At 50.8% G+C, this 16876-nt stretch overlaps 1 protein-coding gene across 4 annotated transcripts in view; it reads right to left on the bottom strand.

The window, feature by feature from the left end:
• The window catches only part of REPS1 (RALBP1 associated Eps domain containing 1), a 161950-nt gene that overhangs the window by 96592 nt on the left and 48482 nt on the right, over positions 1-16876 (bottom strand). For 3 of the 4 annotated variants that reach the window (XM_075339820.1, XM_075339821.1, XM_075339823.1), the window contains exons 4-5: positions 16006-16159; positions 14670-14794 (exon numbers count right to left, since the gene is read on the bottom strand). In XM_075339820.1, the coding sequence (XP_075195935.1) occupies positions 14670-14794; positions 16006-16159 (279 nt within the window). The remainder of the gene's footprint in view (positions 1-14669; positions 14795-16005; positions 16160-16876) is intronic. The other variant, XM_075339822.1, reaches the window with a different exon arrangement.

Below are 16876 nucleotides of genomic sequence, written 5' to 3'. Positions count from 1 at the left end.
AGGAAGGCCACCTTCTGAGAAAGACGGGAGAGAGAGACATCCCGCAGCGGCTCAAAAGGCGGCTTTTGAAGAGCCGTCAGAACCCTGTTAAGATCCCAAGGTTCCAACGGACGTTTGTAAGGTGGGACCATGTGGCAAACCCCCTGCAGGAACGTGCGGACCTGCGGAAGCCTGGCTAGAGGCTTTTGAAAAAACACGGAGAGCGCCGACACTTGGCCCTTGAGAGAGCCGAGGGACAAACCCTTGTCCATTCCAGATTGTAGGAATGAAAGAAATGTGGGTAAAGCAAACGGCCATGGAGGAAAACCGTTATCAGAGCACCAAGATAAGAAGATTCGCCAAGACCTGTAATAGATTTTGGCGGACGTTGGCTTCCTGGCTTGTCTCATGGTGGCAATGACATCCTGAGATAACCCTGAAGACGCTAGGAGCCAGGACTCAATGGCCACACAGTCAGGTTGAGGGCCACAGAATTCAGATGGAAAAATGGCCCTTGTGACAGCAAGTCTGGGCGGTCTGGAAGCGCCCACGGTTGACCCACCGTGAGATGCCACAGATCCGGATACCACGACCGCCTCGGCCAGTCTGGAGCGACGAGAATGGCGCGACGGCAGTCGGACCGGATCTTGCGTAGTACTCTGGGCAGCATCGCCAGAGGGGGAAACACATATGGCAGTCGAAACTGCGACCAATCCTGGACCAGAGCGTCCGCTGCCAGAGCTCTGTGATCCTGAGACCGTGCCATGAAGGCCGGGACCTTGTTGTTGTGTCGTGACGCCATGAGATCTACGTCCGGCGTTCCCCAGCGGCGACAGATCTCTCGAAACACGTCTGGGTGAAGAGACCATTCCCCCGCGTCCATGCCCTGACGACTTAGAAAATCTGCTTCCCAGTTTTCCACGCCCGGGATGTGAACTGCGGAGATGGTGGAGCCTGTGACTTCCACCCACTGCAGAATCCGCCCGACTTCCTGGAAGGCTTGACGACTGCGAGTGCCGCCTTGGTGGTTGATGTAGGCGACGGCAGTGGTGTTGTCCGACTGGATTCGGATCTGCCTGCCCTCCAGCCACCGATGGAAAGCCAATAGGGCTAGATATACTGCCCTTATCTCCAGAATATTGATCTGAAGGGACGATTCTATTGGAGTCCAGGTTCCTTGAGCCCTGTGGTGGAGAAAAACCGCTCCCCAACCTGACAGGCTCGCGTCCGTGGTGACCACGGCCCAGGTTGGGGGGAGGAAGAATTTTCCCCGAGACAGAGATGTGGGTAGGAGCCACCACTGAAGTGATGTTTTGGCTGCAAGTGAAAGATGTTCTTGTCGAGGGAAGCCGAACTCTTGTCCCATTTGCGAAGAATGTCCCATTGGAGTGGCCGTAGATGGAATTGCGCGAACGGCACTGCCTCCATAGCTGCAACCATCTTCCCCAGGAAGTGCATGAGGCGCCTTAAGGGGTGTGACTGACTCCGAAGAAGTGACGGCACCCCCGCCTGCAGAGAAAGCTGTTTGTCCCGCGGTAGCTTGACTAACGCTGGCTGGGTATGAAACTCCATCCCGAGGTAAGTCAGTGATTGGGTCGGCGTCAACTTGGATTTCGGGAAATTGATGATCCACCCGAACTGCTGGAGAGTCGCCAGAGTGACAGTAAGACTTCGTTGACACGCCACCCGAGAAGGGGCCCTGACTAGGAGATCGTCCAAGTATGGGATCACCGAGTGGCCCTGAGAGTGCAGGACCGCCACGACGGATGCCATGACTTTGGTGAAGACCCGTGGGGCTGTCGCCAGGCCGAAGGGCAATGCGACGAACTGGAGGTGTTCGTCCCCGATGGCGAAACGCAGGAAACGTTGATGTTCGGGTGCGATCGGCACATGGAGATAAGCATCCTTGATGTCGATCGATGCTAGGAAGTCTCCTTGTGACATCCAGGCGATGACCGAGCGGAGAAATTCCATCCGAAACAGTCTGGTTCTCACATGTCTGTTGAGCAGCTTGAGGTCCAGAACGGGACGGAATGACCCGTCCTTTTTTGGCACCACGAGCAAGTTGGAGTAAAATCCGCGACCACGTTCCTGAAGGGGAACGGGAATCACAACTCCTTCCATCTTTAGAGCGTCCACTGCCTGAAAAAGTGCATCGGCCTGTGCGGGGGGTGGGGAGGTTCTGAAAAAACGAGCCGTAGGTCGAGAGCTGAACTCTATCCTGTAACCATGAGACAGAATGTCTCTCACCCATCGGTCTTGAACGTGTGGCCACCAGGCGTCTCCAAAGCGGGAGAGCCTGCCATCGACCGAGGATGTGGCTAGATGAGGCCGAGAGTCATGAGGAGGCCGTCTTGGAGGCAGTGCCTCCTGCGGCCTTTTGGGGGCGTGACTTAGACCGCCACGCATAGGAGTTCCTCTGGCCTTTCTCCGGCTGGTTGGACGAAGAGGATTGGGGCTTGGCGGAGGGACGAAAGGACCGAAACCTCAATTGGATTTTTCTCTGCTGAGGCCTCTTAGGTTTGGACTGGGGTAAGGAGGAGTCCTTTCGAGGATTTCTTAATAATCTCATCCAACCGTTCGCCAAACAAACGTTCGCCAGAAAAAGGCAAACCAGTTAGGAACCTTTTGGAAGCAGAGTCTGCTTTCCATTCGCGCAGCCACATGGCCCTGCGGACTGCCACGGAGTTAGCGGATGCCACAGCCGTACGGCTAGCGGAGTCCAGGACGGCGTTCATGGCGTAGGACGAAAATGCTGATGCCTGAGAGGTCAAGGAAGACACATGCGGAGCAGAATTCCGCGTGACAGCATTAATCTCAGTCAGACATGCTGAGATTGCTTGGAGAGCCCAAACAGCCGCAAAGGACGGGGCAAAAGACGCGCCCGTGGCCTCATAAATAGACTTCAAGAGCTCTGTCTGTCAGTGGCATCCTTCAGGGATGAGCCATCGGCAACCGACACAACGGACCTAGCAGCCAATCTAGAGACTGGAGGATCCACCTTGGGAGAGTGTGCCCAGCCCTTAACGACTTCAGCTGGAAAGGGATAACGCGTGTCAGTGTGCCGTTTAGCAAAGCGCTTGTCCGGGACCGCTCTGGGCTTCTGGACAGCGTCCCTGAAGTTAGAGTGATCAAAAAACGTATTGCGCGTACGTTTAGGGAATCGAAATTGGTGTTTCTCCTGCTGAGAAGCCGACTCCTCTGCAGGAGGAGGTGGTGGTGAGAGATCCAGCACCTGGTTGATGGACGAGATAAGATCATTTACTAAGGCGTCCCCCTCAGGGGTATCAAGGTTAAGGGCGAAGTCAGGGTCAGAGCCCTGAGCTCCCACGTCCGCCTCGTCTTCCTGAGAGTCCTCAAACTGGGATCCAAAGCAGCGTGAGGAGGCCGGGGAAGAATCCCAGCGAGGCCGCTTAGCAGGTCTGGGGCTGCAATCCGGGCAGGAGTCCTCCGCCTGGGACCTAGGGGCTATCCTGGGAGCGCGCTGCGGCGCGGACCGAGAAGGGCCTGGAGGAGACAAACTAACAGGGACCGGGGCCTGTGAAGAGCCCGGTCTGGACTGCAATGCCTCAAGCAGCTTAGATGACCATTTGTCCATAGACTGAGCAATGGATTGAGAAAGTGACAGTTTCTCAGCGAAAGGGGCCAACGCCGGTGACTCTGTCCCTGCAGTCTGCTCAGGGGGAGCAGGGGGATCTACCTGAGCCGAGGGGCCCACAATTGCCCTAGGCTCCGGCTGAGCAAGCGTGGCAGGAGTCGAGCATTGATCACAGTGAGGGTAGGTGGATCCCGCAGGCAACATAGCCCCACAAGAGGTACAGGCCGCGAAAAAAATCTGTGCCTTAGTACCTTTGCTCCTTGTGGACGACATGCTGTTGTCTCTTAGGAGAGTGACCACTGAGGGTATATGGGAAAAGGGTATACCGCCTTTCCGAACAGATTATCTATCTATCTATCTATCTATCCATCCATCCATCCATCCATCCCGGCACCTTAGGGGAGACCAGCACCGGGTGAACGGTGTGGCTAACCAACCGCTCACGAGCGGAGTGTGTCCTCCAGATTCCCTGTCGTGGATCCCCCGGAGCTGCAGAGCCTTGCTGCTGAATAGCATCCACCGGCAGAATGCTAAAAATGGCTGCCGGAGCTCTCAGGGGGGGGAGTGGAGCCGAGGGCGGCGCTAGCAGAGAGCGGGAATCTGGAGTCCCCAAGTGGTCAATGAGGGGGGAGGGAGACATGCAGGATGCTCCAGCCCTCAAGGCAGACGTCATGTCGGCAATCCCACCCTTACCCCTGACAGGCAGGCTCGGGGGCGGGATTTTTTGGACTAGGCCGCGGCGAAGCCAGGGGCTAAATTTAAGGCCGCGGCCGACAAGCAGGCACGGTCGGCGCGGAGGTCCGCCGAAAAGATAACGGACGGAACCACCGCGGCTTCCGGGGAGAAGATGCGACCCCTGTACAGTCCCCACATGAGGATACAGAGTACCTTCAAGTTGCAGGGCCCGGTCCCTGGGGATGAAGAAGCTCCGGTCCGGCAGGTTCCACCAGGGGCTGCGGATGGAGCACGGTCCCAACACATGGATGACCGCATAGGATCCCACTTCTCCCAGAGCCGCATAAGGGATGGTGAAGGAGACGACATGTGGCTCCAGCCCCCGTACCCGCAATGGGTACCTCAACCTTAACAACACCGCCGACTTAGTGGGGTGAGAAGGGAACATGCCGGGGACCCCATTGGGGACCTCTTTTCTTCCATCCGACATAACTATGTATGAGAATGCATGAGTGGATGTGTGCCTCCTTCCACACAAAGCATAAAACTGAGGAGCCCGTGATCCACGGGAGGGTGTATAGGCAGAGGGGAGGGGTTACACTTTTTAAAGTGTAATACTTTGTGTGGCCTCCGGAGGCAGAAGCTATACACCCAATTGTCTGAGTCTCCCAATGGAGCGACAAAGAAATGTGAATTAAAGAGACAAGTGTGCCTGTAAAATTAAAGACTAAATATCAGAAATTCATTGGCCCCAATTCGGATGTTTATTGCACTAAATTCATCAAAACGTCCTATGTGGTTCATTGATTTGGCACATTTTTCTTGAGCACAATGATGCATCCTTTAAAATATCACAAAACAAGCACAGAACTACACCAAAGGACTGTAATTGACTTTCGTCAAACCTTGCGACATTTTAAAAGTTGCACGATAGCTGAAAACATCGGGAATCCCTAAATTCCAACCATAAAAACAGAAAATAAAATAAACACATGAGCACATGTAGAATAGGCTTTAAAAAAGGCGCAAATGAAATAAGGAATCGGGTGCCAAGCAAAAAAAAAAAAAAAAAAAAAACAAAGGCAAAGCCCACAAAACTGGACAGGCGTAAACGGCAATGATGAATCGGGGCCATGGTCTTTAAACATTTCTGAAAATATAATGTGCACAGAACAGCAGGGCTCTAAAGATGATAATCTACCGAGGCTGACTATACGCCAGCAGCTTTTCCGCTTTTTTGACAGATGAACTAGATTTCTACAAAAGCGAGCCATTGCACATAAGTAGAGCTAGAGCAGGGGTGGGCAATTAATTTTCCCATGGGGCCGCATGAGAAATTGGGATTGGTTTAGAGGGCCGGATTAATATAATTACCTCAGTTCTACCCAATATACTACATCACTGCACCCCCTCCATATACTACACCTGTAATAAACTACACCATTACACCCCTATATACTACACCTGTATTATGCTACACTCCCTCCATATATCTGTAATATACTACACCCCCATATACACCTGTATTCAGGGGCGTAACGACCGCGGTCGCAGCGGTCGCCATCGCGACCGGGCCCGGGCAGTTTGGGGCTCGCGGGGACCCGACAGATCAGCAGCCAGCTCCTCTCAGTGAGAGAGAAGCTGCGCTGATCTGTCACAGTGCACGCGCCCACTATATGACCCGCTGCCGCCCCCGACACCGGGCCCTCCTGCCCGATGTCAGCGGCGGCACCGGGGCCCCCCTCCCCCGTCACCGCGCACAGTAATAATGAAGCATAGAGCGGCCAGCGCCGCTCTGCATCATCATACTCCCCCTGTGCCTGCGCGGTGACGTCACTCCTGTGCGACTGCTGTGCTGAGTGCACAGAGCGCAGGGAGGGAGGACGCCGACCGGAGCACCGGGAGAGAGAGGAGGACGAGCAGCAGTGGAAGGAGGAGAGCAGGGAGTACAGCAGCAGTGGAACAAGGAGACGTCAGGACAGAGCAGCAGTGGAAGGAGAAGATCGGTGAGTACTTTTTTTTTTTTTTTTTATATATATAAAGTGAGTACACGGTGGTCAGAGGCCTGGGGTGGGGAGGCTGCATGATACTGTACATGGAGGCCTGGGGTGGGGAGGCTGTATGATACTGTACATGGAGGCCTGGGGTGGGGAGGCTGCATGATACTGTACATGGAGCCTCCATGTACAGTATCATGCAGCCTCCCCACCCCAGGCCTCCATGTACAGTATCATGCAGCCTCCCCACCCCAGGCCTCCATGTACAGTATCATGCAGCCTCCCCACCCCAGGCCTCCATGTACAGTATCATGCAGCCTCCCCAACCCAGGCCTCCATGATGGAGGCCTGGGTTGGGGAGGCTGCATGATACTGTACATGGAGAACTGGGGTGGGGAGGCTGCATGATACTGTACATGGAGGCCTGGGGTGGGGAGGCTGCATGATACTGTACATGGAGGCCTGGGGTGGGGAGGCTGCATGATACTGTACATGGAGGCCTGGGGTGGGGAGGCTGCATGATACTGTACATGGAGGCCTGGGGAGACTGCATTATACTGTACATGGAGGCCTGGGGAGGCTGGCAGCATTATTATAGATGGAGGCCTGGGGAGGCTGGCTGCATTATTATACATGGAGGCCTGGGGAGGCTGGCTGCATTATTATACATGGAGGCCTGGGGAGGCTGGCTGCATTATTATACATGGAGGCCTGGGGAGGCTGGCTGCATTATTATACATGGAGGCCTGGGGAGGCTGGCTGCATTATTATACATGGAGGCCTGGGGAGGCTGGCTGCATTATTATACATGGAGGCCTGGGGAGGCTGGCTGCATTATTATACATGAGGCCTGGGGAGGCTGGCTGCATTATTATACATGAGGTCTGGGGAGGCTGGCTGCATTATTATACATGGAGGCCTGGGGAGGCTGGCTGCATTATTATACATGGAGGCCTGGGGAGGCTGGCTGCATTATTATACATGGAGGCCTGGGGAGGCTGGCTGCATTATTATACATGGAGGCCTGGGGAGGCTGGCTGCTATATTATACATGGAGGCCTGGAGAGGTTGGCTGCATTATTATATATGGAGGCCTGGTGAGGCTGCATAATAAACATGAAGGACACCTTATACATTGAATATAGAGGTGTAATATACATAGAGGTCTATGAGGCTGCATTATACTGGAGGTCTATAGGGCTGCATTAAAATGGAGGTCGGGGGGGGGGCTGTATAATACAAAATGAAGGGACACCTTATACATGGAATATAGGGGTGAATTATACATGGAGGAGTATGGGGCTGCATAATACCATCTGAAGTTTTATGGGGTTGTGTTATAATACATATAGGACTATGGGGGCTGCATTATAATATATGGAGGACTATGGAGGCTACCTTATACATGGACTATGGAAGTGCATTATAAAACATGGAGGACTATGTGGTGCAGTATAATATATGGAGAACTATGGGGTGAATTTTAATACATTGAGAACTATGGGAAATGCATTATAATTGAAGGGCTACTTTATACATGGAGGATTATGGGGGTGCATTATAATATATGGAGGGCTATGTATCTGCATTCTAATATATGAAGGGTTATGTGAGACCCTTTATACAATTATTTGGAAGGCTATGTGGGGGCTGTTATAGTATTTTGAGAACTTTATACAGGGGGGACAAAGATACAAGTATGGGATGGAAATGTTTTGTGCTGAGGGAAAAAGGCTCTTTCCCTCAGCAGCCAACTTTCCCATGCTCTGCTATACATCTCTCAGCACCCAGCTTTCCCATGTTCTGCTATACATCTCTCAGCACCCAGCTTTCCCATGTTCTGATATACATCTCTCAGCACCCAGCTTTCCCATGTTCTGATATACATCTCTCAGCACCCAGCTTTCTCATGCTCTGATATGGGAAAGCTGGGTGCTGAGGACAAGATAAATATCAGAACATAGGAAAGCTGGGTGCTGATAGAGGGATTTCAGGGTGCTGTGGGTGAGAGCCAAGTGTCAGCGTCATTATCCTGTACCCCGAGTGTCAGTGTCATTATCCCTTACCCCATACCTCCCAACCGTCCCGGATACAGCGGGACTTTCACGCTTTACGTTGTTTGTCCCGTTGCCACGATCGGGACGGCCGGCTCCCGGGCTCCGCCCACCCACTCTCTCCGCCTCCCTGCTTTTCCCTCCTACCATCCCAGTAGACGTGGCATAACAGAGAGGAGCGCTGCCTGTGCTGCTGCTGGTACAGTAAAATCTCCCCAGCGCTGATTTCCCTCCCTCCCCCCCCCCTCACCCCCGGCCGGAGCCTCTCTGTGCGGTCGGCCGGCCGCCTGTCTGTGCGGGCGCCCCCCGGCCGCCTGTCTGTGCGGGCGCCCCCCTGCCGCCTGTCTGTGCGGGCGCCCCCCTGCCGCCTGTCTGTGCGGGCGCCCCCCTGCCGCCTGTCTGTGCGGGCGCCCCCCTGCCGACTGTCTGTGCGGGCGCCCCCCTGCCGCCTGTCTGTGCGGGCGCCCCCCTGCCGCCTGTCTGTGCGGGCGCCCCCCTGCCGCCTGTCTGTGCGGTCGCCCCCCTGCCGCCTGTCTGTGAAGGCGACCGGCCACCTCACTGTGTGGGCGACCGGCCGCCTCACTGTGGCTCCCTGCGTGTCCATGCTGGAGGCCCGCCGGCTGCCTGCGTGTCCATGCTGGAGGCCCGCCGGCTGCCTGCGTGTCCATGCTGGAGGCCCGCCGGCTGCCTGCGTGTCCATGCTGGAGGCCCGCCGGCTGCCTGCGTGTCCATGCTGGAGGCCCGCCGGCTGCCTGCGTGTCCATGCTGGAGGCCCGCCGGCTGCCTGCGTGTCCATGCTGGAGGCCCGCCGGCTGCCTGCGTGTCCATGCTGGAGGCCCGCCGGCTGCCTGCGTGTCCATGCTGGAGGCCCGCCGGCTGCCTGCGTGTCCATGCTGGAGGCCCGCCGGCTGCCTGCGTGTCCATGCTGGAGGCCCGCCGGCTGCCTGCGTGTCCATGCTGGAGGCCCGCCGGCTGCCTGCGTGTCCATGCTGAATGGGTGTGGATGGGGAGTGGATATGGGCGTGACTGAAATGGGTGTGGTTAGGGGGCGTGGCCTAAAAATTTGCCGCGGCGCGCTTCGCGCACCGCAAACTTTGTCCTTCTTTTCCTTCTTTAAAAGTTGGGAGGTATGCCTTACCCCAAGTGTCTGTGTATGTGGAGGGGGGGCCCAGGTCTAAACTTTGCACCGGGGCCCATCCAACTCTAGTTACGCCACTGCCTGTATTATACTACACCACTATATAATACACCTCCGATATACTACATCATTACACCCCTATATACTACACCTGTAATATACTACACCTCCATATAGCACACCTGTAATATACTACATCACTACACCCCTATATACACCTGTAATATACTACATCACTACACCCCTATATACACCTGTAATATACTACATCACTACACCCCATATACTACACCTGTAATATACTATACCTCCATATAGCACACCTGTAATATACTACATCACTACACCCCTATATACACCTGTAATATACTACATCACTACACCCCATATACTACACCTGTAATATACTACATCACTACACCCCTATATACACCTGTAATATACTACATCACTACACCCCATATACTACACCTGTAATATACTACATCACTACACCCCTATATACACCTGTAATATACTACACCTCCATATAGTACACCTGTAATATACTACAGCACTACACCCCATATACTACACCTGTAACATACTATACCTCCATATAGCACACCTGTAATATACTACATCACTACACCCCCTATATACTACATCACTACACCACTATATAGCACACCTGTAATATACTACACCTCCATATAGCACACCTGTAATATACTACACCTCCATATAGCACACCTGTAATATACTACACCTCCATATAGCACACCTGTAATATACACCTCCATATAGCACACCTGTAATATACTACACCTCCATATAGTACACCTGTAATATACTACACCTCCATATAGCACACCTGTAATATACTACACCTCCATATAGCACACCTGTAATATACTACACCTCCATATAGCACACCTGTAATATACACCTCCATATAGTACACCTGTAATATACTACACCTCCATATACTACACCTGTAATATACTACACCTCCATATAGCATACCTGTAATATACTACATCTCCATATAGCACACCTGTAATATACTACACCTCCATATAGCATACCTGTAATATACTACACCTCCATATAGCACACCTGTAATATACTACATCACTATACCCCCATATACTACCCCACTAGCCTGCACCCCCATATCACACACACTACACCCCCATATCTCACACACCATGCCCACATATCTCACCCTGCCTGTACCCCAACTTACCCCTCTCAAACACTCTGCACCCCTTCACATCCTTCTGTCAGTCTGCAGCCCTCATATGCACTCACCCTGCAGCCCCCCTCCCCCTCATGTCCCCTCTTTTCTCATTGCCAGTCATGTGTCCACATCTCCTTCAGCATTCAGCATGTCTTGCTTTCTGCCCGGCATCCCGTGTCTCCTCCCACACAGTCACATGGGCGTGACATCATCGCAGGTCCTGCAAGATGAATTGTTCCGTCTGCTGTGCTGCTCCTTCTCCTGTAGGGCGGGCGGGAACTTTTGAAATGACACATGCAGCGCAGTACTGACAACGTCAGAGCGCGCGCGTGTGTCACTGACAATAAGTGCCGGCAGGGAACAGAGGAGAGACTCCTGCGTTCTGCTGCCTGCACTGACTGTGCGGACCTGCACAGGCTCTCTCCCTGCTCGGCACGCTGCAGCCCGGCTCCACTGCACAGGCTGAAGACGGGCGGGCCGGTCACAGAGAGCAGGCGGGCCGGATGTGGCCCGCGGGCCGCCCCTTGCCCAGGTCTGAGCTAGAGAATGAGGTAGAGCGGCCATACTCCTACAATAGAAAGCCAGCTGTGAGCCAGTCTAGTGCTTGGGACGCGCTCGGCTACAGTATAGAAATGCTTCTACACTACTGCGTGTAAGCCACAGAGGTTTAGGGTTTCACATTTTACAATACGAGGACTTGATTTCTGAGGGTAGAGATGTATATTTCTAAAACTGGAAAAAACAAAAAAAAAACTTTTTATTGGAGGAGGCTGATGGATGGGTTGGGTCTCATGCTCCTCCATCAACACTTCTTTTGGAGTGTTAAGTATCTGCAGTAACACATGGGGGAGTACCTGGAGTACTTATATGCTAGGAAAGGTGTCAGATCACATTTACTTTACATTTATTAAAATAAAGTGGCCAATCTCTTTAAAGGGAATTTGTCACCAGGTTTTTGCTCTGCCATCTGAGAGCAGCATAATGTAGAGACAAAGACCCCGATTCCAGCAATGTGTCACTTACTGAGCTGTTTGCTGTCATTTTGATAAAATCAATGTTTTCTCTGCTGCAGATCTAGCAGTTCTACAGAACTCAAAAATACTGGACTACCTGGCAGTAGGGAAAGTAGTCCTCTAAGGCCTAAGCCACACGGCGAGAATATCGGTGCGAGGAGAGTGCGATAAAACATGGCATTCCACTCGGACCAATATTAGCCTGTGTGTCAGCGCACATGAGCGATTATTTTCTCAGCCCTAATCGGACCAAGAAAACAATTGCAGCATGCTGCAGGTGTAATGCGAGACTCTTTCTCTCGCACCCATTCAAGTGTATGGGGCGAGAGAAAAATTGCACTGCACTCGCAGTACACCGGGTGTACCGTGCATGCAGAGCGAGAATTGCAATAGCCGGCTACGGAGGAGAGAGAGAGAAATCCCTCCCTCCCCTCCTCAGCACTGGCCCACCCCTCCGCAGCGCTGGCCCGTCCCGCCTTAGTGCCAGCACGCCCCCCGCAGCTGAGGTCCGCTCGCACAGTCGGACCTCAGATGCAGGGACACTCTGCTCCTGCTGTGCTGCCAGCGGGAGCAGAGTGTCTACAAGCATCGCACTAGTGCCCCGTGTGGCCCCAGTCTAAAGATAATCTACTCCTGATTTTATCAAAACTACACTAAGCAGCCCAGTAAGTGATACATCACTGGAATCAGGATCTCTACCCCTACGTTATGCTGTTCTCAGATTAGATGGTAAAAACCTGGTGACCGATTCTCTTTAATCCATGAACTGCACCTTGACAGGTCCTTTTTCGAAGTCTACATGACAGGTTTGTCCTATATGCACACATTCACAACATGCAGCTGCGGGTCACCTACCATAAGAGGAAAGCGTCTGATGCATTTGTCCAATCTCCTCTTTCTGAAGAGTTTAAAGGGAAATCCTAAATCTAAAGTATTTTAAGGTAGCATGAAAAGCACAGGTTCTCCATTTACACACAAATAGGGACAGACCTGTTTAGCATAACCAGACCTTTTCCTGACCTAGCGCTTTTATAAAAAAAAATAAAAAAAAAAATATGGTTTTGCTAAACGACCACCAAATTAGTCAGAAGACAGAAGACCTGTGGTGGTTTTAGGCGGGGCCACATGGGGATTGCTGCGATCCCCTCGCATGACAATCGGCTCACGCTGGCAGTACAGCTGAGCCGAGTATCATGCGAGTGTCCCTGCGACTGAGGTCCAATCATGCGAGCGGACCTCAGCTGCGGGGGGCGGCCCGGCACTCAGGCTGTAGGGCCAGTGCTGCAGAGGGACGGGCTGGGGCTGAGGAGGGATTTATCTCCCTCTCTCCTCCGTAGCCGGCTATTGCCATTTTCGTCCTGCACTCGCGGTACACCAGTGAGTGCAGTGCGATTTTTCGCTCACCCCACACACTTGAATGGGTGCGAGAGAAAACAGGATCGCATTACAGTGGCAGCATGCTGCGATTGTTTACTCGGTCCGATTAGGGCTGAGAAAATAATTGCTCATGGGTGCTGACACATAGGCTAATATTGGGCCGAATGGAATGTGATTTTTTTTATAGCACTCCACTCGCACCGATTTTCATGCCATGTATCTTAGGCCTTAGCAGCATGAACCTGCTGGCAGTATCACTTTAAAGAAGCACTCCATAAAGTGCAAAGTCCTTGTTTTTCTCCATGCAATGTACCGTCAGTGTGTTAATATACTCACTGCTGTCTTCTCTAGTATCTAGAGCTGTTCTGTTCCCCTACTCAGTGACATCACCACTCTTCATACTCTCCGGATCGCTCTGCGTGACCCGGAAGTGGCTTTTGCAATCTAAGTCCATGGAAGGGTCAGAGTGATGCTGAAATCACGTCGGCCATGTCCTATGACTGAATGCCTAAGCTGCCAGGAGGAATAAAAGATCACTTCACCCGGCAGTGGGGCTCTCACTGCGGCGGACACACAGTGTAAGAAAATTATTAGGCTATGTTCACACTAGAAAAATGATTTTTCTTAAGAAATTTCTTAAGAGTGCACCTGTGGTAAAAAAACGCACCAAAAACGCACCTGCGTTTTTGCCGCGTTTTCGGTGCGTTTTTGGTGCGTTTTAGGTCCGTTTTTGGTGCGTTTTTACCGCTGGTTGCTCCCTGCGTTATTGTGCCAATTATCTATGGCAAAAAACGCAGTTAGCTGCAGAAAAGAAGTGACATGCTCATTCTTTTTCTTAAGAAAATCTACTGAAAGAATTTTCTTAAGAAAAAAACGCAGTGTGTGCACAGCTAATTTTTTTTGCCATAGGTTTTGCTGGGGAATGTCTGCAGAAAGGTTACAAGAATTTCTCAAGAAATTTCTGCAGCAAAAACGGACCCAAAACGGACCAAAAACGCAGGTAAAAAACGCAGTGTGTGAACACAGCCTTAACCTGCAGGTTAAGTTTTTTTCTTTACATGACAGATTATAGCTTTAAAGAAAGCAAAATCTATGCATATAGAATTGCCATAATCGTAAGGACCTGGAGCATCATATTGTCAGGTCATTTTTACAGTAAAATGAATGTTGTAGAAAAAAATATATATAAAATACCAAAACAACTGCAGAATTGCCCGTGGAAGAGTGTTCATACACCCTCATAAATCTTTGAAAGTTGACCGATTTGCCAGCATTCAGCTAATGAGTTTGGCCACCTTTACATAGTATTAGCGATATTTTCTAATAAGAGATGCCTTATATTGGATAGCTGACATCTGCTGCACTTTCACCCATCAAGGGATGCTGGTCACTTATAGCTCAGGTCAGTACACAGACGTACTGGTCATCACTAAGGGGTTAAAAAGTGTGACATTGTAGTGCCTGCTGTAGGGCGATAAACTACTGCACTTAGCCTTCTCCAAAATAGAAAACAAAAGGCAATAGTGAAATAAAAAAAATATAATGGAAAAATAAAGCCATTCTAGTGCAGCAAATTAAACAAAGCAAATGAATATGCAACTGATAAAATGTCACACCTGGACAGAGGCGGGATGCATGGCTAAAAGAGCACTGCTTGGTGGAGTATCTGCAAAACTGACCCAATTTTCCTGATGTGGAAGCGGCGAGTGTGCTGGCCATGCTCCGTCACCTGATGAACCACCTAGGGAGAAAGCCAACAAGGTAAGTATATGCCACACAAGCAACTACAGAATACACAACCAAGAATAAGAAGTCTCTGGGGACTTTAGCTGTAAGAAAGGTCTACTTCTACTTCTGGCAAGTATTGGGATTGATAAACTAAACTCATGTGAGATAGTGACAGCAGGCAAGTCCAAGCTGCTGACACTTAAAGGAAATCTGTCAGCAGGTGTTTGCTACCTCATCTGAAGGCAAAGAGAATGTGAAACCAACAGTCGCTGCTTGAGATGGAGTTATGAGGTAAAAAAACAGTTTGGAGAGTTTTGTAGACCATAGAAATCACCTTCTGTCTTTAGGAGTCTTGAACATGAAAGAGCCACACATCTCTGAAGTGTAGGTGCACCCTTGTGCCCCGGACTGGTCAAGTGGTGGCCATGACTCATGACTAGTTGGGTCTGAAGTGTCAATAACATTTCTCTAAATATAAGTCAAAGACAAAAGACCTCAGAAAAATCCAGACCCTCTAAGAAGTCCCAGCATGCAGAGAGGGATCCAAAAACCCTCCCCAGCCTCTCTGGTGTGCATTCTCAGCAAAAGGAGCCACAGAGGGTTGTGCAAATCTGCTCTGCATGCCAGGAAGCCAGAACGCAGACGTCCGAGCCCAACTTTGGCTAGGAAGTCAGTCAGGCCCTCTAAGGGAATATTAGGGAGTGTTCTGAACACTTGTCAATAACGTCTACTTAAAATAGCCGCAAGTCTGGGGCTGCCCTCACTTATTAAATGAGAAGGACAGCCCCCATTGGTTATACCTACTCATTTTAGGGTACTTATGTGCACCCTTAGCAGCAGCCAGTTCTAACCAAAAGGTCCTTTGTCTCACTATGGCATATAAAAGAAATTTAACAAAACCCTACAGGAATTTTTTTTAACCAAAGATTTATAATCCCAGTCCGATTTCTGACACAATCAGAAGAGTAACAATGGATCTTCACTTCAAAACGCTAAAGAATATTTATAAGTTTTGAATAAAAAAATCCTTAGAGTTAAGGTATTGGAGGGGGTACAATGCCTTCCATCACAACTAATCTCTGCTGGGACTTCATCAGGGCTAGAGAAATTATACCAAAATCTCGCTAAATGTAACTGGCTTTGTCAGAGATATTCCACATATACCAAACTGTCTCGGACATTTCCAATAGAAAAATGTGCTTCCGGGTCAGAATACAATCTTACCTGTTTGCGTTTCATTGTAAGGTGTCCAAAATGGACCAGACCCCGATACAGCCCGCTCATTGTTTCCTCCACTGGCATGTCGGCTGTGCTTCCTCCAAGTATGAGGAGAAGATGGTGGAGACTGCTGGGGGGATACTACAGGTGAAGTGGACTCCTTAGAAAAGAAAGGAACAAAAATACTCAATTACTCTTAGTGGTAGAAAATGTTAAATGCTACAAAAACAGATCTCCATATCGTAATATATTGGTTATAAGGTCAACGTAGGGGTTGGTTGGTTTGTTTGTTTGTGTCATTGGGAGTCAAAGAAGTCACTGACTGGTCAAAGAAAGAGAAAATGAGAACAATGGAGCCTTCTACTTAATGTAACCTCTCAAAGCACTTCCCAAGCCTCTGCATTGTTGGCTCTATTCCCCGATCAGCCCCACCTTCTGCTTTCTCACTGCCAGCTCACCACCTGTGAAGTCAAGCCGGTCAGGGAGAGGGTTGGCACCAGGTAGGCACAGGCTTGAGGAGCGCTTTAACATGTCCACAGCACATAAGCCACGTCTGCTTAGGATTAAAAAAAGAAGGGAATTTTGTTACTTACCGTAAATTCCTTTTCTTCTAGCTCCTATTGGGAGACCCAGACGATTGGGTGTATAGTACTGCCTCCGGAGGCCACACAAAGCATTACACTAAAAAGTGTAAGGCCCCTCCCCTTCTGGCTATACACCCCCAGTGGGATCACTGGCTCACCAGTTTTAGTGCAAAAGCAAGAAGGAGGAAAGCCAATAACTGGTTTAAACAAATTCACTCCGAAGTAACATCGGAGAACTGAAAACCATTCAACATGAACAACATGTGTACCCGAAAAACAACCAAAAATCCCGA

Source organism: Anomaloglossus baeobatrachus, chromosome 3 (assembly GCF_048569485.1).
Source record: "Anomaloglossus baeobatrachus isolate aAnoBae1 chromosome 3, aAnoBae1.hap1, whole genome shotgun sequence".
Taxonomy (NCBI): domain Eukaryota; kingdom Metazoa; phylum Chordata; class Amphibia; order Anura; family Aromobatidae; genus Anomaloglossus; species Anomaloglossus baeobatrachus.
This window is presented reverse-complemented; position numbering and strand designations above follow the sequence as displayed.